Here is a 23,911-nt window from a genome sequence, read left to right as displayed (position 1 = left end):
GGTCGGACCTCTTGTCTGGGTATCGAGCTGGGGGCTCCGAGTTCGGCTAAATGGGGCCTCCAACCTTCTCCGGGTTTCACAGTTTCTCCAGGCTGGTGACACTTCACAGGACAGGAGGGCCAAACCCCTTCCTTAGGCACGAAGCCAGCAGACAGCCGCCCGGCAGAGATGCCAGGAAAATGCAGAGCACCGGGACTCCCCGGCAACACTTCCAAATCCCTAAGCATCACCTGGAAGGTTCGCCTTCCAGAAACTAAGAACACCAGAGCCACAGGTGGAGATGGACCCCGGGGTGGGGCGGGGAGGGGGAGTGGTTTCCAGATGGCCAAGGCAAGAGCTGACCTGCGACTTGGGGTGCTCCTTGGGGAGCCCAGGGAATAGGACTACGTGTGTTTATTGGAGGCAAAAACTCCACACACGCAAGGCCCTCTCCTTGCCATGCTGCGGCACACATCCTCCATCATGAGGTCGCTGGACGAGGCCCAAAAGGACTGGCCTTGGTTTCTTCTGACTGTGGGGTCAGTGGGGCCCATGGGTCCCTCCTGCCCATCAGGTTCTCAGTGTTCTCCTGTTACGGGGTTTGGAACCAGCTCCCAGTTCTCCGTAAAGATCCAGCTTCTTCCTGAGAGCGTGTCCTCCTGTCCAGACCGCCCCATCCTATGGGGTGCAGACTGGGATGGTTGGACTGGCTGGGGATGTGGGGTGCACGCAGGGGCACCAGCATCTGGGGGAGACCTGACTCTGGCCGGAGCAGGACAGCCATCAGAGGCTCCCGAGAGCTGTGTGTTCAGAGCTCAGATGCCAGGTTCTGGAGCCTCCTTTTCTGGAAGCTGCCATGCCGTCCTCCCCCCGTGGACCTGCAGACCCCCACCTCCCCTGCACGGATTCCCTCCCCACCATTCCCTGCAGAGCGAGGCGCTCCCCACAACCATGGCTTCCCGCCCGATCTTTCTCCTGCACAGCAGAGCACCACGGAAACCACACGAACCTCTAGTGACTGGGGCTGGGGGTGGTGAGCTCTCTGCCCACCAGGGAGCTGTGTCCAGGTGGGATGAAATTTTCTAGAAGAATCTGAGTGTGGGAGAAGCCACTCCCACTGTGAGCTGGGCTAAAGGTATTGGTCTGAGTGTGACTCAGCCAGTGCAGGGGGTGGCTGTGGTCAGCAAAGGACCGCTGTGGACCCCAGAGGCTGCAGAGATGCCACCACAGGCTTATGTCCTCTACTCGTGGGTGTGAGATGGGAGAGAGGCTGCCCTGGGTCAGGCCTGGCCTCCCTCGCCCTCAGTGTGGTTTCTCAAGGTCTGCAGTGAACTTGATTCTGGAAATATCAGTGACCTAGGAGGTCTGAGACCAGGGCCTGTCTCTGCCCCATCCCAGCGTCCAGACCAGGGGCTCATCAGATCACCTATGGGTCCTGACTTTGCTCATCTCTGACATGGACAGAAACCCTGAGCCCCGCTGCCCCTCACAGGGAATGAGCTTGGGAACCACAGAGACCTAGACACACAGAGGACTGGTGACCTGGGCTGTCTTGCTGCACAGGGCAGCGGGAGGGGACAGAGATCAGTATCAGCAGGTGTAGAAAGTCCGGGGGCTGCCCCAGCATGGAGTGTGTCCAGGCTGACCCTCCGGGGTCCCAGCCTGCAGCTGCTGGGGGCTCCCTCCTGGGCCCTGCGCCCCACCCGAAGGTGGGATTTGCACAAGCAAAGAGTTCTGACCCTGAGAGGGCTCACCCAGGCCTGGAGGGATGGGACAGGGGCACAGCCCACTTGGTCCCCGTCACCCTGAAGGGGTGACGAGCTGCCCATATCTGGACTCTATCTGAGGAGTCTCTGCCCACAAGGCTCAAGGACGGCCTGGAGAAGGGCTCTCCCATCACTGGGAGGAGCCTAAGGCTCTCTGCAGTTAAGGCTTTTCCTCTTTTCTAGATTCTGCGCTCTGGTATTTCCTCTGCAACCTCACAGGCCCAGGCGGAGTCAGCAGGGAGGCGGCCGGCCATGCGCACCTGCTCAGAAGACCCCCACCTGTGCGGGGCCTCCTGGCTCCTGCGATTCACCAGCCTCCTCCTCAGTGAGTGGCCCGGGACCCCCGGGAGGGAGGCCGCCGGGCGGGCAGGGAGGCAGGAGCTCCCGGGCGGGCTGGGGTCTGTGCTGAAGAACCAGACGGAGCAGCTCCGTGAGGACGGAGCAGCTCCGTGAGGACGGAGCACACGCGGTGCGCTGGGTCAGAGCCCCGGGGTGGACAGAGGGAACAAAGGGAGCTTTGGGCTGAGGCCAGGCTGGGAACCCCGACCCGGCTGCCTGGAAGGAATCCGTTCCCCCTCCCAGGGGGGTGAGGCCGGGACAGCCTGGAGCCTCCTGCGGTGAGGGATGGAGGAGACACAGGAGCGGCTCTGGGGGACCCGGGGTGGGGACGGACATCCCCCCCTGCCGTGCACAGGGGACCAGCAGCCTTGGCAGCTGCCGTGTGCAGGAGGGGCCGACCCAGAGCCCCTGTCTGAGCTGGAGGGGCCGCGCTAGTCTGGCTCCTTGGGCAAGATGAGGCCCCGAATCCAGTGACATTCTGTTTGCAAGGGAAGGAAAGGAGCCCCCAGCATTGAAGTGTCTGCGCCCACCTGCCGTGTGTAGGGGTGAGCCCGGAACGGGAGACTGCTGACCTGGGCTCTCGGTGGGGCAGGCAGGAAGCAGCAGGGGTCCCAAACTGGAACTGGAAACACCCTGCCCCCACAAATGCCAGATTTCCTGGTTCTTACTTCATCAGAGTTTGTCTGCTTTGTGTAACAAATGAAATACGAATAAATGAGAAATTTTGTGTTTGCACTGTGGAAAGTTTTTCCAGCGAGATAAACACAACACCAGGCAACGTGGGTGCAAGGCAAGATTTATTAAAAACGCTCTCCGGCGAAGTTTCAGGGCTCAGGAGAAGGGGAGCCAGGAAAGTGGCGCCGGGAGGAGGTGGGCACCCTCGGGCGAGGTTCTGGAAAGCAGAGTGGCGGAAGTCGCGCCCAAGGCAGGGAGGAGGGGGCTTTTAAGGGATCTCGAGGGGAGCTCAGGGGTCTTTTGGCAAGTTTCCCTTACTCGGATATCTCGCCTGCTCGTCGGGGTCCCATTGGTCCACTGGAGCCCGGGGCGGGGGTCTCAGAGTCCTGCTTGTTGTTTGTTCTGCTGTCCGAGCTCAGGTCTTGTGGCGGGAACTTTCGCCATCTTAAGCAGCCCTTTCTGCCAGCCCAACACACTGTTTTGTGTGAGCGCAGCAGCCCCGTCCGAGCTGCAGGGATTCTTGGAAATTCCACAATTATTCTGTTTGCAAGGGAAGGACAGGAGCCCCAGAATTCAAGGGTCTGCGCCCACCTGCCGTGTGCAGGGGTGGAACGGGAGACTGCTGACCTGGCCTCTCGGTGGGGGTGACTCGAGGTGGGGGAGGGGGGCAGGAGAGAAACAGAGAGGGCTCCGAAAAGGCTCCTCTATCACTGTGTTAACCAGGGCCCCACTTTCTGGTTCTTACTTCGTGGGAGACCAGGTGCTTCTGCGGAACACGTTAAATAAGAACTAGGAGAAAACACTGAGATCCTCAGAGCTGAATCCTGAGGAGGGCAGGGCAGGCTGTTACGGTCTGTCATGTTTGGTTCGAGGGAAACACCCCTCCCTGGGCCACAGGGATTCTAGGACGTTTCTGGAATCGGAGGACATTGGCAAACAGGGTCTTTCCTCATCAGACCATGAGGCGGGCACGGCGCGGGGACCACGGTAACAAGGTGCCGTCCTGTCTGCGTGTGGGCTTCCTCCACTGTCCCTGTTGTACTGAGCCGGAGACCCACGGAAGTTACACAGTGTCGTCCGTAAACGTCGCGGCGGGACAACTGAGAAAGACAGCGAGGAAGGGACGGAGGGAACCGAGGAAGGAGAACGGAGAAAGGGACAAAAGTTTGCGCTGAAGGTGGCAAGTCACGTTCCATCTGATTTACATAAACCACTGATGTTTTCTGTGTCCTATGCCCTAGGCGTCTGCAGCGCTGTGACCCAGAGTCCTGGAGCCCATGAGTCTGCAGCGGAGTTTTCTGGAATCCTTGCTACTCTGAAGGGGATTCAAGGAACTCCTGTGCTGTTTCCAGTGATCAGAAATCCAGAATTTGAGCTGGAGAAGATGTCTTGGGGCGTCGTATCCAGATCCAATTACCTAGTCATGCTGCACGTGTTTCCTGGGAGAGATGTTCCACGATGGGTCAACTTCCAGGACAAGTTTGAGAAGCGGGTCCATGTGGTCAACACAACGACCCTGAGGATTGACAACCTGACCCTTGAGGACAGTGGGCTGTACTGGGCTCAAGTTAACTAACGACAGGAAGACGATATCACCGGGATTTCCACCTGACGGTCTACGGTACGTGGTGGCCCCTCTTCGAGTCCCAGAGCTGACCCCCTTCCTCTGTCCCCGGGAGTGTCCGAGCGCCCCGCTAGCAGGATTCCTTCCAGACTGCAGCCTTTGGACTCGATCTTCTCCCCAGAAATCCGATGCTGTGAGGTCAGGACAAGTGCAGGCAGAGCTGAGACTCACACCAGGGACGAGTCACGTCTGTGCTTCAGGAGGGAACACAGAATGGGGGGAAACGGGGATTTTGCCGTAACACTCATTGTCCCCGTAGGACTCAGGGTCCTTAGTGAGACTCTTACTGTCCAGTGCTGCAGTGGCTGACCACACCACTCCCTGGGGTCCTCCTGGGCTGTAGGGCAGGAATCAGACCCCAGAGCCTCTGCCATGAGGTCCAGGTGTCAGCAGGGCTGTGCTCCTCTCTGCAGGCTCCGGGGAGAATCCACTTCTGCTCCTGTCCCCCCTTCTAGGGGCATCCCTCGATCGTGGCCAATTCCTCCCCCTTCCCAGGTAGCACTGGTGGGATGAGTCCCTCTGGCTCCACGTTCCCCCCCAACCTCCTCTCCTGCCTCCTCCGACTTGTGAGGACCCTGTGATCACATGGGGCATGTCCGGGGAATCCAGACCATCTCTAGTTTAGGATCAGCATTTCTCAGCCTCAGTTACCCTTTGCCCGGGAACCTACGACACCTATGGTCTCTGAGGGTCAGCATGTGGCCAAGGTTGGGGGACACTCGTCACCTAGCAGGATCCGGAATCCTGCGTGTGGTTCTCCCCGCCCCGCCCCCTCGTCCTTCTCAGTCCAGCCGAGTCAGCTCACTCACGGACTGCACGGTCCCCCTCTAGACCCCCACGGATGGAGGAGAATTCACAGGGTAACCCTTCCCCAGACCCTCAGGGAGCAGCTGTCTCTGTGTGCACCCCTCCCCCCTGCTCAGGGAGACGTCCTGCCCCAGAGAGAGGGGACTTTGTACCCTCAGGACCTGGAGATCCCCAAGAGTGACTGTCAGTCTGTTCCTTGTCTTCCTGAGTGGACCCCAAGCTCAGGGTATAATCCAACCACACTCAGGGAGGCCATTCCTAAGAGCTACCACTGTGTCGCCCACTATAACCTCTCCTGGCGGAGCCTGGGGCTGACCTCCAGGCTCCCAGCGGGCCAGTGGCCATCTGCACCAGGGGCTTGTGCCATCCCGGGAACCATCCGAACAAGAGAACTAGGGCTGGGGTCTGACCTGGAATATCTTTCCGTCCCTGATTTCTTCTTCTAAGGGACACCGCATCTTCCTCAAATTTATAGGGGTTGGGTAGGTGGGGTCCACATTTTATCTCAGGGGAGATTAGTAAGACGTACTCAGTCTAGAGAAATCACCTAGAGCTGAAAGCAGTGGCTCCTTCCATTTAAGAACATGCTGTATATTTGGGTCAATTCCCTGTTATCTGTAAAATGCCAATCGCCATCCTTAGGGGGAGGAAGCCCGAGCATCAGGGAGAATTCGCAGGAGGAAGCAGGAGCTGTGATGTTCTACACTCACCTGAGTCTCTGTCCTCTTGTCCCTCCCTCCCCAGAGCCTGTGCCCCGTCCCTAGATCCGGGCCACGGTTCTGTCCCTCACACCAGGCGGGTGCAAATTCACCGTGGAGTGTAACACCAGAGGCACCAGGGAGGACCTGACCGTGTCTTGGGAGAGCGAGGGTGTACTCAGGGACCTGGAGCAGAGACCGGCCCCAGGACCAGCCCCCAACCCCTGGACACTGGCTGTGAACCTGCCCCTGAGCTGGCCCAGCCCCAGCCTCACCTGTGTGGTCAGCAACCAGGTGGACCAGAGAACTGCCACCCTGAGCAGCAAAAGGCAGGAGAAAAGGAGCCCAGAGTTCAACGAGGGTGGGGGGGGGTGTCTGGACATGGGAAGGAGAAGTGCAACCTGCCTGTCCCAGGCTCCACGTGCTTCTTCACCCCACATCTCTTCCAAAGGGACAGCCCAGCTCCAGCTCAGTGAGCTCTGGGTCAGGGATCTTGGCTTCTGTCTCCCATCTTTCTGTCACCCCCTGCCACATGGTCGCCCCATCCAGGACTCTGGCAGGAACATGCAACCTGCTTCTGTCCTTTGGTGTCGCTCCCGCACTGCTCTCCAGCTCTCAGCCCTGCTGGTCCAGGCGGCAGCCAGCAGGTACCTCTCCCCGCCCTCATCCATCATCCTGAGTGTGTCTAGGGTGGCTTTCAGGAAAAGTGAGCTGGGTGTGTCCATGGTCTCTGTCATCTGAGGGGTCTGGCCAGCAACTCACTGCAGGATTCAGGGCTCGGGGCTCCTCTGCCCGATTCTGGTCTCACAGACACACGTCACACCCACCTGCTCACCTGCGTTCCCGATGTGTCCCGCTCTCCTCCGCTGCCAGCCTCCGCTCAGGCCCCTCCCTCTGCCCCCAGCCCTTCCAAGTCAGGAGTCCCCCACTCCCCACTTACTCCCATCCAGGGACCCCCTCCCTGCATCTGGCTCTGGGGGCCTGTGACCCGGGCAGTCCCACAGGGCCGCGTGCTGGGGGCAGTCCCAGCATGAACAGAGTTTGCACAGGGCTCCGCAGTCTCGATGGCTCAGGGCCCTGCAGGAGCTGCTGCTGTCCTGCCCTCACACCTCGTCTCCTCTAAGGAGTGGTCAGTGGCCCCACCCTGGGAGCTGATGCTCTGGCCCAGGATTAGTGTCCTGTGCCGGCTGAACCCCTGGTGGGCAGTGGCCATGTCTGATGCTCCTTGGAATGCCTGTCCCGGCCTCGGCCTCAGGCCGTTTGCTCACAGTCAGCATCCCTGAGTGAATGAATGACTCGGTTCCTCTTGAGCTCTCTCGTCCCTCAACCCCCTCCTCCACCTGCTGCTGGGGGACCTTCTGCCTCAGTATCCCTCATGCCAGAGGAAGCTCATGGCTCAGGGCCCAGTGGATGCTCCAGAAAGAGGCTCCTGCCTCCCTCTCATCCTCCCACCCAGGTCCTCCTGCCTGGTCCCTCTCTGGCCTGCCCCAGTCGGTGCCAGCAGTTCCCATGGCTGGGGAGTTGTCACAGCCATTCCTGGTCATGGCTCTCCGTTCTGGGATGCCTCACCCACCTGAATATCGGGCAATCTCCTACTCCTCCCTCAAGTCCAGGTTTGCCTATCACCTCCTCCCAGAGGCCCTCCCTGATGACCTCGGGACAAGCTGTAGCCTGGTTCTGGCTGGCAGCCCCTGGCATGTGTCAGCCCTCCCCCCGCTGAGGGGCTCCTCAAGGGCGGGCACCATGTCCTGCTGCTCTCAGCACCGCGGCCCCAAGCAGGAGCTCAGGAACGGGCTGAGTGAGAGCCTCTGCCATGCTCCTCCCTCTCGAGCTCCTGACCAGGTCCCTTCAGAGTCTCCATGTGCCTGGCAGTGGGCGTCCTCAGTTCCCTGTCGCCTTAACCTTCCTCACTCTCTCTCTGCGATGGAAACAGATCCACAAGGACAGACCGGTGCTGCCCACTTGCCTGGTATCCTGGCGTCTGTTGTGGTCGTGCTGCTGATCCCCGGAGCTGGAGCTGGGCTGTCCCTTTGGAAGAGATGTGGGGTGAAGAAGCACGTGGAGCCTGGGACAGGCAGGTTGCACTTCTCCTTCCCATGTCCAGACACCCCCCCCCCACCCTCGTTGAACTCTGGGCTCCTTTTCTCCTGCCTTTTGCTGCTCAGGGATTGTCCCTGCAGGAGGCTGGCAGGTGTGGCCATGGCCATGAGGGTCATGGAGGGGGAGCTTTAGGCTTCCAGGCTGAGACTCAACGTCCATCTGTGTGTGACGCAGGGGCAGGATCGTAGGAGGAGTCCCGGGACCCAGATGGTGGCATCCACTATGCAGAGCTGAGCCAGCAGGAGTCTGGAGACCACAGGGACAAGGTGAAGCTGGGAAAGGAGGCAGCCTGGGTTGTCCCAAGTCCCTCTGTGCCTGGGTGTGTGCCTGTCAGGCCTGGCCTCCCTCGCCCTCAGTGTGGTTTCTCAAGGTCTGCAGTGAACTTGATTCTGGAAATATCAGTGACCTAGGAGGTCTGAGACCAGGGCCTGGCTCTGCCCCATCCCAGCGTCCAGACCAGGGGCTCATCAGATCACCTATGGGTCCTGACTTAGACGGTCCGGTCCCCCCTGTCCCCTTCATGTGTACAACATCAAACTGGCTTTCAGACCTCAGCCTCTGGGGCAAACTGTGGTTAATCCCAACATCCCCCCAGGCCCGTCGTGAGCACCCTGATCCGTCAGTCCTGCGCTGAGAGCTCTTTACAGACAACGTGAATTCATAGTTGTCCCTGCTTGCTGAGGGCGGGCTCTGTGACCCGCACTGTTCGGACAGTCTGCTCCCTGCTAACTCAGTGGGTCCTGGTGGACTCTCTGGGGTGGGGGGGATCCTAGAAACTTCTGCTTGGGAATCACAGAGACCTGGACACACAGAGGACTGGTGACCTGGGCTGTCTTGTTGCACGGGGCAACGGGAGGGGACAGAGATCAGTGTCTGCAGGTATAGAAAGTCTGGGGGCTGCCCCAGCATGGAGTGTGTCCGGGCTGACCCTCCGGGGTCCCGGCCTGCAGCTGCTAGGGGCTCCCTCCTGGGCCCTGGGCCCCACCCGAGGGTGGGGTTTACCAAAGCAAAGATTTCTCCCCCTGAGAGGGCTCACCCCGGCCTGGAGGGATGGGACAGGGGCACAGCCCACTTGGTCCCCGTCACCCTGAAGGGACGAGCTGCCCATATCTGGACTCTATCTGAGGAGTCTCTGCCCACAAGGCTCAAGGACGGCCTAGAGAAGGGCTCTCCCATCACTGGGAGGAGCGTAAGGCTCTCTGCGGTTAAGGCTTTTCCTCTTTTCTAGATTCTGCGCTCTGGTATTTCCTCTGCAACCTCACAGGCCCAGGCGGAGTCAGCAGGGAGGCGGCCGGCCATGGGCCCCGGCTCAGAAGACCCCCACCTGTGCGGGGCCTCCTGGCTCCTGCGATTCACCAGCCTCCTCCTCAGTGAGTGGCCCGGGACCCCCGGGAGGGAGGCCGCCGGGCGGGCAGGGAGGCAGGAGCTCCCGGGCGGGCTGGGGTCTGTGCTGAAGAACCAGACGGAGCAGCTCCGTGAGGACGGAGCACACGCGGTGCGCTGGGTCAGAGCCCCGGGGTGGATAGAGGGAACAAAGGGAGCTTTGGGCTGAGGCCAGGCTGGGAACCCCGACCCGGCTGCCTGGCAGCATGAAGGGAACCCCCTTCCCCCAGCCCAGGGCTTTGAGGCCCAGAGAGCCTGGAGCCTCCTGTGGAGAGGATGGAGGAGACACAGGAGTGGCTCTGGGGGACCTGGGGTGGAGATGGGCACCCCCCCTACCGTGCACAGAGGATGCCTGGGACGCAGGAGTGGCTTGGGGGACCTGGGGTGGGGATGGGCACCCCTCCCTGCCGTGCACAGAGGATGCAGGGGACACAGGGGTGGTTTGGGGGACCTGGGGTGGGGATGGGCACTCCCCCTGCACCGGGACCGGCAGCCTCTACAGCTGCCATGTGCGGGAGGCGCCAACCCAGAGCCCCTGTCTGAGCTGGAGGGGCCGCGCTAGTCTGGCTCCTTGGGCAAGATGAGGTCCCGAATCCAGTGACATTCTGTTTGCAAGGGAAGGAAAGGCGACCCCAGAATTCAAGGGTCTGCGCCCACCTGCCGTGTGTAGGGGTGAGCCCGGATGAGAGCCTGGTGAGGGGTGAGAGTCTCTCACCAGAGACTGCTGCTGACCTGGGCTTTGGGTGGGGCAGGGAGGAAGCAGCGGGGGCCCCAAAAAGGGAACTGGAAACATCCTGCCCCCACAAATGCCGGATTTCCTGGTTCTTACTTCATCAGAGTTTGTCTGCTTTGTGTAACAAATGAAATACGAATAAATGAGAAATTTTGTGTTTGCACTGTGGAAAGTTTTCCCGGCGAGATAAACACAACACCAGGCAACGTGGGTGCAAGGCAAGATTTATTAAAAATGCTCTCCGGCGAAGTTTCAGGGCTCAGGAGAAGGGGAGCCAGGAAAGTGGCGCCGGGAGGAGGTGGGCACCCTCGGGCGAGGTTCTGGAAAGCAGAGTGGCGGAAGTCGCGCCCAAGGCAGGGAGGAGGGGGCTTTTAAGGGGTCTGGAGGGGAGCTCAGGGGTCTTTTGGCAAGTTTCCCTTACTCGGATATCTCGCCTGCTCGTCGGGGTCCCATTGGTCCACTGGAGCCTGGGGTAGGGGTCTCAGATTCCTGCTTGGGTCTTTGTTCTCCTGTCCGAGCTCAGGGCTTGTGGCGGGAACTTTCGCCATCTTTAGTAGCCCTTCCTGCCAGCCCAACATTCTGACCTTTTGCTTAATATAATGGTGTCAGGGGCGTTGACTCGGTTCTGGCTACTTCCTGCTGGTGGGGGGCGGGAGCACATCGTCATAGGGGTAGTGGGAAGTGGGCAGGCGAGAGTAGGGCTGGAGGAGGAGTTGATTGACGGACACTCGGGCAAGTTCTTGTAGGCGACCCTGCAAGTACCGGAAAAGACAGGGAGCGACTGAGACTGGAAGGAGGATCATGCATACAGGTCCCGCCAGAGGGAGCAGCCAGGTTCCCCAGGTGTAGGGGACCAGGCCCCAGGAGGACGTGTCTCGCCGCCATGCTTGGATCCGATCCCTGAGTTCTTTGATCTTGGAAGGAACTATACCTGATTGGTTAACAAAGTAACAACATTCTTCATTTGAGAATAGGCAGGTCCCCCCTTTTTCGGTAGTCAGAAGGTCTAACGCCCGTCGGTTCTGTAGAGCTAAGGCTGCCAGGCTGGTGACTTAGCGTCTGTAGGGCTGTGAGGGAGTCAGCAAGCCGTTCCGTGTCGTCATTCAGGGCTTGGGAGAGTTTGTAATCAAAGTCTATGGATGTTCCGGTTGCCATCCCTGTGGTTACTCCTGCCCCTATTATGAATGGGAGGAAGGCAGCCCTTCCTCCAGGGTGTTGGGGGAATAGGATGGACAGCAGCTGGGATTCGGAGTAGATGTTGGTAGAAGGAGAGAGTAGCATGAATATACAGCCCAGGGCGTCATTAGTGGTCAGGCAGCGACAGGTTCCCTGAGGGCACGAGAGAAATATTCCCGAGGGAGCACAGTACGGGAGGGAGGAGTTAGTGATAGGGCAGCTGTGGTGGTGGTGGGGGGGGAGGACACATTAGTAATAGGTATGTTTCCCCCAATGGGGCCGATATGGATCATATTATCTGTGGCCGTGAAGTTGGGGAGTGGCCAGTCAATAGGGAGGGGTATCCCTGCGCTGTCGCTGTCGAGTGAGGTAAGGTAGACAGGATAAAAGCAGCAGGGAAATGGCCGGAGGGCTATGATTTCTAAGAAAGTGCCGGCCGCATAGTAATTCGAATGGGCTTAAGCCCAAAGGCCGGCGGCGTAGCCCGGAGTCTGGTGAGAGTGTTGTGCCCAAATTCGAGACCCCCCAAAGACAACCACCAGAGTCCAGAGTCAAAGCCAAACAGCAAGGGTCGTTTAACGAGTTCGAACCCGGACCTCCGCGCACTCGTTGCCGGTGACGCTAAGAGGTCCCGAGCTCAGGATCACAGCACTTTTTATACACTATTTGGGGAGGCAGGGACTTAGCATACATCATAGTATCTCGTAACAAATCACTACATACCGCGGGAAAATCAAACAGCAACTCTATAATATGACTGGTGCACTACAGGGCGGGAAAAAGCTGAGAATAGATTATTGGTTAGGTCACAGGGCTGTCGTTCCTCAAACTGCTTGGTTGGCACCACTAGGGTATGTGTCCCCTCAGGATTGGCCGGAGTCTCCCTGTCAAGCCGCGGGGTGCCAGATGGTTATTATCTCCCGTACCCAAAGCTGGGTGGGGGGTCCGGGAGCAGTCACTTTGTCACGTCCAATTCTGGGTGGGGGTTTCTCTGGCGCCAGATGGCTGTTACCTCTCCGCCCAGAGCCGGGCGGGGGTCCGGGAGTGCCCACTCTGCTAGGTTCAATTCTGGGCGGGGGTTGTGTGGTTACAGAGGCCCTATAGAAAGCTTGCTGGTAATTTTCCATCTCCTCATGGGTTAGCAAGCAAAGGTACAGAAGCAGAAATAGCGGTTATGGTTATAATTTAGGCATCTCAAGAGCCAGGGGCAGAAGTGTGGGCCAGGAAAGGCAGGTCGCTAGGGTAGGTTTGGTGAGTTGGGCTTTGAGCAGCCCGCTGGCCTTTTCTACCTTACCTGATGACTGTGGGTGGTATCGGATGTGAAGTTTCCAGGTTATGTTGAGGCTCCGCTACCTGTTGGGTTACACTGGAGATGAAGGCGGGTCCGTTGTCCGACTGGAGGGTCCGGGGCAATCCGAACCTCGGGATGATGTGCTCGATGAGTATTGCACCCACCACGTCCGCTGTTTCCCGAGCTGTGAGGTGTGCCTCGGTCCAGTCTGTGAACGTATCAACCAAGGTTAATAAGTAGCGAAAGGTTTTATGGTGAGGCATGGGAGTGAAGTCCAGTTGCCAGTCTTCCCCGGGCTGATGGCCTCGGAACTGATGGTTAGGCCCTGGTCTGCGGATTCTTCCTTGTGAATTCACGGCGGAACAGGTTTTGCAAGCCCCGTGGACAACTTTGATTACCTTAGATAAGGAAGGATGATAGAACGATGGCTGAAGAAGTTGGTGGAGAGCCCATGGGCTGACATGGAGGGACCCCGGATTTCAGTAATTAAAGGTGTGCGCCAGATTGCCTGGCAGGGCAATCCTGTCCTGAATGTAGATCCACCCCTTATCTCCGATCTTTCCTCCCCAGGACTGGAGGACTTGTGTTTCCTTTGTAGAGTAGGAAGAGGGGTGACTCGATATCCCTTGGCCCCCAGGAAGTTAAGTAGGGTGGAGGTGTCATCCTGGGAGACGGAGAGGGAGAGGCTACAGAGGAGGAGGTCATCCACATACTGTAGTAGAGTGCTGGCCTTACGGGCGCACTGCTGGGAATCTGTAGCCAAGGCCTGGCCGAAAATGTGGGGGCTGTCCCTGAACCCCTGGGGTAGGACAGTCCAAGTTAGTTGTCCAGAAACGTGTGTGTTGGGATCCTCCAAGGTGAAGGCAAAGAGAAAATAAGAATCATGGTGCAGGGGGACAGTGAAAAAGGCGTCTTTTAGGTCCAGTACAGTCAAGTGAGAGGTGTTTGGGGGAACGCGAGACAATAGGGTGTAGGGGTTAGGAACGACTGGGTGGAGGGGGACCACGGCCTCGTTAATAAGCCTAAGGTCTTGCACCAGTCGATAAGCCCCTGAGGGCTTGCATACTGGGAGGATGGGGTGTTACAGGGGGAACTGATGGGGACCAGGAGTCCCTGACGTTTAAGCCATTCTTAGCCCCCGGCTGTGGGCTAAGGAAATAGGAAACTGAGCTTGAGAGGGAAACTTAGAGTTATCCTTAAGCTGTACTTTAACCAGCGTAAGATGGGAAGCGATGATGGGCTCTGAGCTGTCCCACACCTGAGGGTCTACAGCAGGTAGGTCACCTGGAGCGGGGGTCGAGGGAGTGGAGAGGTGTAGGATGAGGCGGGCTGAGGTGGATAGAGGGGAGGAAGGGGAGAGGCAGACAGTTGCCCTCAGTTTCTGGAGAATGTCCCTCCCCAGTAGAGGGACCGGGCAGGAAGGAATCACTAGGAACGAGTGGGGGAAGGGAAACCCATCCAGGCTACAGGTGAGGGGAAGGGGCACCCTAGGGTTGGAGGAGGTCCCATCGATCCCCGTAACAATAATTGGTGAGGTTCGAGGAAGTCCCAAGTAGGAAGGCAGAACAGAGTAGGTAGCCCCCGTGTCCAGCAAAAAGAGATGGACTTTCCCGCTACCTGGAGCATAACCCTGGGCTCGGCCTGGGTGAGAGGGTGGCCGAGTCTGGGCTTCGTCAGTCCTCCTCCAATTCAAGCAGTTGAAAGGCCGGACTTACTGTCTCAGGGATCCCCCACGTTGAGGCGCCGAAGATACCCCGAGGTTAGGGCAGTCGGATTTCCAGTGGCCCATCAAATGGCATTGAGGGCAAGGCCGAGTTGGCGGCTTTGGATTGGGGCACTGGCAAGCCCAATGTCCCTCAGCCCTGCATTTGAAACAAGCCCCCCAGGGGTGGTGCGGTTGGTTGCCCCTCTCTGCTGGCTCCCGGAGCCGGCCGGCCGCAGGGCTGCTACCAAGGCTTGGGTCTGCAACTGAACCTTTTGCTGGAGTCTGGCTTGTCATTTAAGCTCAGCCGCCTCCTCACGGGAATTAAAGACCTAAAATGCCATTTTCACCAAGTCAGAAATGGGGGTCTGAGGGCCCTCCTCAGCCTTCTTTAACTTTCTCGGTATATCTGGTGCCGATTGAGAGATAAAATGAGTAGCCAGTACAGTGGCCCCCGCAGGGGAGGCAGGATCCAAGCGAGTGTACTGGGTTAAAGCCTCAGTCAATCGGTTAAGAAACATGGCAGGGTTTTCGTCAGGGGCCTGGACAATCTCCCTAATCTTGTAATTGACGGCCTTATTAGAGGCTGCCCGCATGCCGGCTGTGAGACACTGGACCATGCGGTCATGGCGCGGGCGGCCACTTTGGCCATCCTGATCATGCCGACCCGGTTCTACAGCGGGGACCGCCTGGGCTCCAACTGGCATGGCAGCATCAGTGAGCTGGACCTGATCCGCGTGCTCCCGGGCAGCAGCCTGGATGCGTTCCCTCTCCTCTGTGGGGAGGGTGGTGGTCTGGACCACATGTAAATCATGCCAGATGAGGTCATAGGCTTGGGCCAGATATTGGAATTCTTTGATATAGTTATCAGGATTGGCCGAAAAGGAGCCCAAACATTTCTCAATTTGGGAAAGGTCCTGTAGAGAGAAGGTCACATGAACTTGGACAACTCCCTCAGCTCCAGCAACCTCCCTTAGGGGCCAGACTAACTCAGCGGGGGGGCTTTCGAGCCCTAGTGCGGGTGGAGCCACACAGACACATTCACACAGTCGGGCACTCTTCAGATTCAAACAGGCTGGACACCTCCCCTTTGGGTATCCCTGGCTAATGGGAGGTGATCCGTCTCCCCTTCCATTCTTTACGAGAGGATCTAGCTCAAACAGTAGCCCTGCCCTGCGGCTGTTACAACAGAATTCAGTGAAGCACAAAAGATGTTTACCAACAGATTTCAAAAGCGTAAACCTATAGTTCCTGCGACCAGCGCTCTCGCTCTCGTACTTTATCCCATTCGGTTAACGGTTACCAAAGACTTTGCAAGCGACCTTAAGAATGACCCATGAAAACGCTGAGACACACAATTAACCATCAGTTCTAGTCATCTCTTTGCTAGCAGATTTTAACAAATAACAAGAGCCTATTTGACCTTCAGTAAACTTTGATTGGAGTTTCCCATTTACTGCGGATAAATTTGTCAGGAGTTGGGATAGGAGTGGGGGGGGAGGGGGAGGGGCAGATGAGGGGGCCGGTTCAGAAATCCTGAACTTAAGGGACCTTGGGGTAAGGGATCGCGGTACGGAGGAGGAGGAGGAGGAACCAGGGCCCTCTTGTCGGTGGGTGGGTGAAGCTCTCCGGGGGTTCAGAGAGGGGAGACAGGCAGGAGAGGTCCGGGTCTTTGGGAGCAGTGGGTGCAAAGTGGGTGCAAGGCAAGATTTATTAAAAACGCTCTCCGGCGAAGTTTCAGGGCTCAGGAGAAGGGGAGCCAGGAAAGTGGCGCCAGGAGGAGGTGGGCACCGTCGGGCGAGGTTCTGGAAAGCAGAGTGGCGGAAGTCGCGCCCAAGGCAGGGAGGAGAGGGCTTTTAAGGGGTTTGGAGGGGAGCTCAGGGGTCTTTTGGCAAGTTTCCCTTACTCGGATATCTCGCCTGCTCGTCGGGGTCCCATTGGTCCACTGGAGCCCGGGGCGGGGGTCTCAGATTCCTGCTTGGGCCTTTGTTCTGCTGTCCGAGCTCAGGGCTTGTGGCGGGAACTTTCGCCATCTTAAGCAGCCCTTTCTGCCAGCCCAACACACTGTTTTGTGTGAGCGCAGCAGCCCCGTCCGAGCTGCAGGGATTCTTGGAAATTCCAGAATCACAGGGCGTGTGTGAACAGGGCACTGCGTCCGCAGGCAAGGCATGAAGAGCCTTCCCAGAGGGACCTTCCTGTCGGCAACATGTGGTGTTTCTGTTCCTTTCAGTTTCATCAGCGTCGAGACAGACGGGCTATCACACAGTTTCCTACGTAAATGTCTGGGTTGGAAGATGGAGAAAGAAAGTGAGGAAGAAAGAGAGAGAAATGGACAAAATGCTATGTTGATGGTTGAAAGTCAGATTCCATCTGATTTACATAAACTCGGACTCTCTAGCTCACAGCCACCTGCCCCTGACCTTCTGCCCTCCTTGGGGTCAGCACCGTCTGCAGATCTGAGCACTGTCGGGTCTTCCTCCCGTCCTGAGTGGGCTTCCAGCTTCTGGGCCGCTCCTCCCCTGCAGCCTGGGGGCTGAGCCTCCTCTGTCCCGGGTTCCCCCCTTTCCAGCAGGCGCCGGTTAACCCGCGTAGCCTCGCGTCGCCACCCTGCCAAAGCCCGCCGAGTACTTGAGTCCCTTCTCCCGGGACAATATTTGGAGAATGAGACCCCAGACCTGCTAAGACTGTTGACCAGAGAGCAGTGCTGGGAGGGAGGAGCCCTGGCTGGGGCAGGGGGAGCAGGGGGAGGGCAGGGCAGCTCCGTGCAGGGGAAGCTCTGGGCTGAGGGAGGGGAAGCTCCAAGTCTGACTCTGACCCGGGTGACCCAGGACAGGTCTTTCTCCCCCTCTCCCTGCCAAGGGAGTCCCTCCTCTGTGAAAGGTCCCCTCTATGGGCCTCCAGCGGTGACACCCTGGGACTGGGGCTCTTCTGCTGCTCGGAACTTTTCATATTTCTACATACATGAGCTTCGCGTGTGTTGATCTAGGGCGGGAGCCAGGTCACACAGGATAGTGTTTTGCTGTCTGTTAATTCATGAGGAGCCACCAGGCTCATTCACAGGAGGAATGTTCCTTAGATATAATGGGACATAATGTTCTCATCAGCCTGGCGAAGGGCAGAAAGCTTGATCGCCGTGTGCCGCTGGGAACCTCAGCATTATTGGGGGGAGAGCGGTTGGGGTCACTCTCAGGAGGCCGATGAGCAGGGTCTGTCCGAGGCTGAGATGGAGCTGCCTTTGGTCTAATAGACCTCTCATGGGTTACCCCAGTGTCTACACAGCCATGCGTGCTGTCCACACACACGCGTGTGAAGCGCATACATGCATGTTGGGCATGTGCTGTTTTAAGTGATCACAAAACCAGAATTACACACTCACGTGTGACACGTATGTCTTGGGTGTGAGTCCACACACCCATGGCTGCGGACATGCCCCCCAGCTGACGTCCCTCAGTCCCTGTGTGCAGAGAATCCATCCCAAGCTGCTAGTGTTTGCAGGGACAACATCAATAGAACTGTCCCACGAGGAGGGAGCAAGAGCCCCGTTTAGGCCGTGGCAGCTGTTAAATGAAGCACTTCCATGAGGGTAGACCCTGCAGACTGGTGGCCAGAGGCTGCCCTCTGTCCCTCCCCATGAGGGTCTCTACTCGGGCGCTGCCCACAACACAGCGGCAGACTTCGTCACAGCGAGCAGGAGACAGGGTCACAGCATGACACGGTCACACTCCTGTCAGACCTGCTGTCCCTGAGGGCCGTCCATCATGTTAACGGTGTTCTGCTCCTTAGAGGGGAGTCCCCAGGAGAGAACCCCCTCCAAGACCTCACACGGTCCGTGGGCACGAGGGGTCTCTGCAGCCCCGTGAGAACCTGCCTCCTGTGGAAATGCTCTCGGTGCTGCCCCCGAAAGGTGCTCGTGCTTCAGATCCGAGATCTCCTGACATTCGTCCTCTCGCTGTCAGGGGTCAGGACACTGCAGATGAGCAAGTTCCTGTGACCTGCTCAAGGGGACACTCCCCTGGGACCAGGAGGGATTCCAGCCTTGCCTCAAACTCATGGCATCTCCTGTGCCCAAGGGGGCACACGGGATGGATTTCAGGAAGATGGGTTCTAGGGTTTCCTCCTTTATTCCTAAAAAAACCACTCACATTTTCTGCGTCCTATGCCCTAGGTGTCTGCAACACTGTGACCCAGCGTCCTGGAGCCCGTGGGTCAGCCATGGACGATTCTGGAAACCCTGTTACTCTGAAGGGGATTCAAGGAGCTTCTGTGCTGTTTCCAGTGATCAGAAATCCAGAATTACCTCCAGAATCTGAGCTGGAGAATATGTCTTGGGGCGTCGTATCCAGATCCAATTACATAGTCATGCTGTATGTGTTTCCTGGGAGAGATGTTCCAGAATGGGTCAACTTCCAGGACAAGTTCGAGAAGAGGGTCCATGTGGTCAACACAACGACCCTGAGGATTGACAACCTGACCCTTGAGGACAGTGGGCTGTACCGGGCTCGACAGTCCTATACGAGAGGAAGACAATATGACCGGAATTTCCACCTGACGGTCTACGGTATGTGGCGGACCCTCCCCCTCTACCAGAGCTGACCCCCTTTCTCAGTCCCTGGGAGTGTCCCTGAGCATCCCCTAAAGGATTCCTTCTAGACCGCAGCCTTTGGACTCGATCTTCTCCCCTGAAATTACACGTCATGTGGTCACCGGAGAATCCAGACCATCCCTAGTTTACCATCAGCAGGTTCTCAGCCTCAATTCCCCTTTGTCCTGGAACCTATGACATCTTCAGGCTCTAAGGGTCAGCACGTGGCCATGGTTGGGGGAGACTCGTCACCTAGCGGGATCCGGAATCCCACGTGTGGTTCTCCCTGCCCCGCCCCCTCGTCCTTCTCAGTCCAGCCGAGTCAGCTCACTCACGGACTGCACGGTCCCCCTCTGAACCCCCACGGATGGAGGAGAATTCACAGGGTAGCCCTTCCTCAGACCCTCAGGGAGCAGCTCGCTCTGTGTGCACCCCTCCCCCCTGCACAGGGAGACGTCCTGCCCCAGAGAGAGGGGACTTTGCACCCTCAGGACCTGGAGATCCCCAAGAGTGACTGTCAGTCTGTCCCTTGTCTTCCTGGGTGGACCCCAAGCTCGGTGCCTGTTACAGCCACCTTGGAGTGTGCATACCTTGGAACCACCACTGTGTCCCCCACTGCGGCCTCTTCTGGTGGAGCCTACGGCTGATCTCTGGCTCCCAGAGCTGGCCCGTGGCCATCGGCACCACAGGCTGTGCCATCCTGGGAACCATCCAAGCAGGAGAAACAGGGCCATGGTCTGGACTAGGACAAATCCTGTCCCAACTTCTCCTTTTTTAGGGCATACCCCACTCTCATAGAATTAATGGGTTTCAGCTAGGTGGCTCTAGCATTTATTTTATCAAGGGCAAATTTTAAGACACAGTCTAGTGAAATCTAGGGAAAAAGTGCTCAGTCTAGTGAAATCACATAGAGCTGAACTCAGTGGCTCCTTCCTTACTGACACCTGCTGTATATTTGGGTCAATTCCCTGTTATCTGTAAAATGCATTCACTGTCCTAACGGGGAGGAAGTCAGAGCATCAGGGAGAATCCGCAGGAGGAAGCAGGAGCTGTGATGTTCTACACTCACCTGAGACTCTGTCCTCTTGTCCCTCCCTCCCCAGAGGCTGTGCCCCGTCCCCAGATCCGGGCCACAGATCTGTCCCTCACACCAGGCTGGTGCAACATCACCATGGAGTGTAACACCACGGAAACCAGGGAGGACCTGACTGTGTCCTGGGAGAGCAAGGGTCTCCCCAGGGAGCTGACGCAGAGACCGGCCCCAGGACCAGCCCCCAACCCCTGGACCCTGGCTGTGAACCTGCCCCTGAGCCGGCCCAGCCCCAGCCTCACCTGTGTGGTCAACAACCAGGCGGACCAGAAAGCTGCCTCCCAGGACCTTGGGGACGTCTGTGGCCGCGGTGAGTGCACCTGCCAGAGGGGAGGGACTCTCCCGCAGCTCAGGGTGAAGGTTCGCGGCTTCTGTCCCCCATGTTTATGTCACCCCCTGCTGCTTGTCCTGTCCATGACTCTGGCAGGAACATCCAACCTGCGTCTGCTCTTCAGTGTTGTTCCCAGCCCTCAGCCCTGCTGGTCCCGGCAGCACGCAGCAGGTACCTCTCCCCGCCCTCATCCACCCTTCCTTGTGTGCCTAGAGACGTTTTCAGGAAAAGTGAGTTGGGGGCGTCCGGGGTCCGTCGCACCCACCTGCTAGCCTGCGTTCCCGATGTGTCCCGCTCTCCTCGGCTGCCAGCCTCTGCTCAGGCCCCTCCCTCTGCCCTCAGCCCTTCCAAGTCAGGAGTCCCCCACTCCCCACTTACTCCCATCCAGGGACCCCCTCCCTGCAGCTGGCTCTGGGGGCCTGTGACCCGGGCAGTCCCACAGGGCCGCGTGCTGGGGGCAGTCCCAGCATGAACAGAGTTTGCACAGGGCTCCGCAGCCTCGATGGCTCAGGGCCCTGCAGGAGCTGCTGCTGTCCTGCCCTCACACCTCGTCTCCTCTAAGGAGTGGTCAGTGGCCCCACCCTGGGAGCTGATGCTCTGGCCCAGGATTAGTGTCCTGTGCCGGCTGAACCCCTGGTGGGCAGTGGCCATGTCTGCTGCTCCTTGGAATGCCTGTCCCGGCCTCGGCCTCAGGCCCTTTGCTCACAGTTAGTGTGTCCCTGAATGAATGAATGAATGAATGAATGACTTGGTTCCTTGTGAGACCCCCTCCTTCTACCCCTCATCTGCCAGCTGCTGGAGGGCCTACTGTCTTAGTATCCCTCATCCCAGAGGAAGCTCATGGCTCAGGGACCCACTGGTCCCTCCGGAAACAGGCTCCTGCCTCCCTCTCTTCCTCCCACCAGGCTCCCCTACACGGTCCCTCTCTGGCATGTCCCAGTGGGTGCCGGCAGCTCTGAGGGCTGCGGACTTGTCACAGCCATTCCTGGTCGTGGGTCTCCATCCTGGGATGCCTCACCCACTCTGAATATCCAGCAATCTCCTACTCCTCCCTCAAGACCAGGCTTGCCCATCACCTCCTCCAGGAGGCCCTCCCTGATGACCTGGGTACAAGCTGTAGCTCTAGTGCCCTGGGATGGCTCTGGCTGGCAGCCCCTGGCATGTGTCAGCCCTCCCCCTGCTGAGGGGCTCCTCAAGGGCGGGCACCATGTCCTGCTCTTCTCAGCACCCCGGCCCCAAGCAGGAGCTCAGGAACGGGCTGAGTGAGAGCCTCTGCCATGCTCCTCCCTCTCGAGCTCCTGACCAGGTCCCTTCAGAGTCTCCATGTGCCTGGCAGTGGGCGTCCTCAGTTCTCTGTCGCCTTAACCTTCCTCACTCTCTCTGTGTGATGGAGCAGATCCAACTGGAGAAGCCTCTTCTGTCCACGAGGGAGTCATCCCATGGATTGTTGTTCCTGTGCTGGGGGTCCTCGGAGCTCTACTATGACTTTATGTGACAAGTAGGAAGAAGATGATGGAGCCTGGGAGAGGCAGGTTGCACTTCTCCATCCCTCACTGGACCCTGGGCTCCTGTCCTGTATCTCTCTGCTCGGGGGATGTCCCTGCAGGAGGCTCGCTGCTGTGGCTGTGGCTGTGGGGCCGTGGAGGCGAAGGGAGGGAACAGGTTCCCAGGGTCAGAGTCAACCTCCATCTGTGTGTGACTCAGGGCAGGATCACAGGAGGAGCCCAGGGACCCTGACTGTGGCATCTAATAGGAAGCAGGAGTCTGGAGACACTGGGGATGCGGATGGGGCAGCCTGGGTTCTCCCAAATCCCTCTGTGCCCGGGTGCCAATCCCAGTTGCCTGCAGCTTCTGGACTCCGTGCCTCTGTACCCTTTCTGGACAACGCAGTATTAACTTAAAAATTCTCCAGGGGTCCATGGGACCCCAGAGGGGAAAGAGCGTCCGAGTGGGAAAGCGTCGGTTTGGGAGCAACTCCTGCCGTGTGTCTTCCTCAGCCCCAGACCCCCCCACACCGCGGCTGACCCTGGATGGGGGGGTCATTCCCCACACCAGGCACCTTTGTGGTTCTTGCATCCCTACTCAGTGTCCTAGAGTCTCAAGCAGTCCTGACGCCGTGTCCCTGCAGCTCAGGTGAGACCCCACGGGGTAGGGTTCGAGGTCTCTGCACCGGCACCAGCACTGGGACGCCAGGCAAGCTGTGGTCTGTGCCTCTGTGCGCCTGCCGTGACTGGCAGGTTCCCATGAGCTGCTTGTCCGGTTGGTTATTTGCTGGAGCAGCTCACGCGACAACGGGGACTCAGTCCCTTCCAGCCTAGAGCTTGGTTTGCAGGGTGTAACTCAGAACAGCCGGGTGACAGAGGGGCCGAGAATGAGGCATGTGGGGAGGGGTGCGGAGCTGCCTTCCCTCTAGGTGAGCCCTTCCCCCACAGCGCCTGTGTGTTCTCCCACCCAGAAGCCCTTTGAACCCCGATCTTTTGGGGTTTTCTGGAGACATCGTTACGTGGGTACCGCTGATTAAATCCCTGACCACTGGGGACTGGGGAACTCGTGCTCCAGCCCTTCTCCCTCCCCGATGGTCAGTGAGTCGGTCCCTAAGTTCCCACCTGCTAACAGGGTTCACACCTCAGCAGCCGGCCCCTGACCTTGGCAGTTTTCCCAAAGTTATGTCATTACCACAACTTCAGGGGCGGCTGTAGGGGCTTGTCGTGAACAACCCGACACCCAATCCACCTTCACGGCTCTGGCCCGATTGCAGGAACTGGGAGCCATCCTGAATATAACAAGACATGCCCCTGGGTTCCCATATAGGACCTGACCAGATTCTGGGGTCTGCGTGCCTGGGATAGTGCAGGAAGACTGACACCTGCTTCTGTTATGAGTCACAAGAGAGGATTACATTATTGTCCAAATAATGACATTGTCTAGGACCCACTCTGAATTTTTTAGTATAATTATAATTAGTTCTTTTTCTCCTCTGGCTTCTGTGACCGCACACTCAGCAGGTGTCCCCAGCGGCTCCTTCTCCGTCTCTCTTTCTGACCCTCCTCCTCTGCTGGTCAGTGCCAGGCCCTCGGCTCTCCCCTGGCCATATTTCCTCCATCGTGGCTCTCAGCAGCCCGGCCATGCTGAGGCAGCGGCTCCAGCCCTGACGGGACCCCCACCCCGACTGCCTGATGAACTTCTGCTCTCAAAGCCAAGTGACCAGGTGGAGCGCTGAGTGCCCGGCTCCTGCCTCCCCGCCCCCACACCGGCTCCTCCCTGGGCTTTCTCGATACCTGCAGCTCAGGAACGTCACAGCGTCCTACAGCTGCTTCAGCCGAACTCCTGGAAGTCACCTTGCATTCTCTTTGCCTCCCCTCTGGGGTCCGAGCACCAGTGAGCCCTGGTTCCCAGGTCCCTCCCCTTCTCTCCCATGGCAGGCCTCTCTCCCTGCACCTGCGCCAGGACCTCCTCCGGGAGCTCCCTCATCCTGGTCTGGTCCGTGTTATTTCACCGCATTTAGAAAGTTCTTCAAGTGCTTTGTACATAGTGTTTCCCTATAATTTTCAGTGTTGTTCTTAGCCGTGTTTATGCCTTGATCCTCAATCCTAATGACAATTACGTAGAACTGCAACCTTTGTTCAGACCTCGGT

At 58.3% G+C, this 23,911-nt stretch overlaps 1 protein-coding gene and 1 long non-coding RNA gene across 5 annotated transcripts; both read left to right on the top strand.

The window, feature by feature from the left end:
• Positions 1–1,933: 1,933 nt before the first annotated feature.
• LOC106003421 (SLAM family member 5-like) lies at positions 1,934–23,892 on the top strand. Of its 4 annotated transcripts, XM_045086693.1 has the most exons (6): positions 8,171–8,254; positions 9,217–9,358; positions 18,439–18,831; positions 19,959–20,255; positions 20,373–20,447; positions 21,673–23,892. In XM_045086693.1, the coding sequence occupies exons 2-6, from the start codon at positions 9,286–9,288 to the stop codon at positions 21,759–21,761; spliced, it is 927 nt and encodes a 308-aa protein (XP_044942628.1). In that variant the 5' UTR covers positions 8,171–8,254; positions 9,217–9,285; the 3' UTR covers positions 21,762–23,892. The 4 variants fall into 4 exon arrangements, with proteins under 4 accessions (XP_044942629.1, XP_044942628.1, XP_044942630.1 ...); XM_045086694.1 differs by lacking the exons at positions 8,171–8,254; positions 9,217–9,358 and adding an exon at positions 1,934–2,070; XM_045086695.1 differs by lacking the exon at positions 8,171–8,254 and having other exon boundaries at positions 9,084–9,358; positions 20,401–20,447.
• Positions 2,709–6,200, top strand: LOC123393741. The gene is made up of 3 exons (XR_006608562.1): positions 2,709–2,954; positions 4,001–4,380; positions 5,935–6,200. It is a non-coding gene; the product is annotated as an uncharacterized LOC123393741 (long non-coding RNA).
• Positions 23,893–23,911: the final 19 nt, after the last annotated feature.

Source organism: Mustela putorius, unplaced genomic scaffold (assembly GCF_011764305.1).
Source record: "Mustela putorius furo isolate JIRA1106 unplaced genomic scaffold, ASM1176430v1.1 tig00000997_pilon_pilon_pilon, whole genome shotgun sequence".
NCBI lineage: Eukaryota > Metazoa > Chordata > Mammalia > Carnivora > Mustelidae > Mustela > Mustela putorius.
The sequence above is the reverse complement of the archived record's forward strand: the minus strand, read 5'-3'. Positions and strand labels throughout refer to the sequence as shown.

What these genes read in the sequence shown, in the direction of transcription:
- LOC106003421 (XM_045086694.1), top strand. Translation starts at nt 1,998, where the DNA reads ATGCGCACCTGCTCAGAAGACCCCCACCTGTGCGGGGCCTCCTGGCTC. An exon ending in ATTCACCAGCCTCCTCCTCA is followed by an intron (nt 2,071 to 18,438) that starts GTGAGTGGCCCG and finishes CCTATGCCCTAG; the next exon opens with GTGTCTGCAACACTGTGACC. An exon ending in TTTCCACCTGACGGTCTACG is followed by an intron (nt 18,832 to 19,958) that starts GTATGTGGCGGA and finishes CTCCCTCCCCAG; the next exon opens with AGGCTGTGCCCCGTCCCCAG.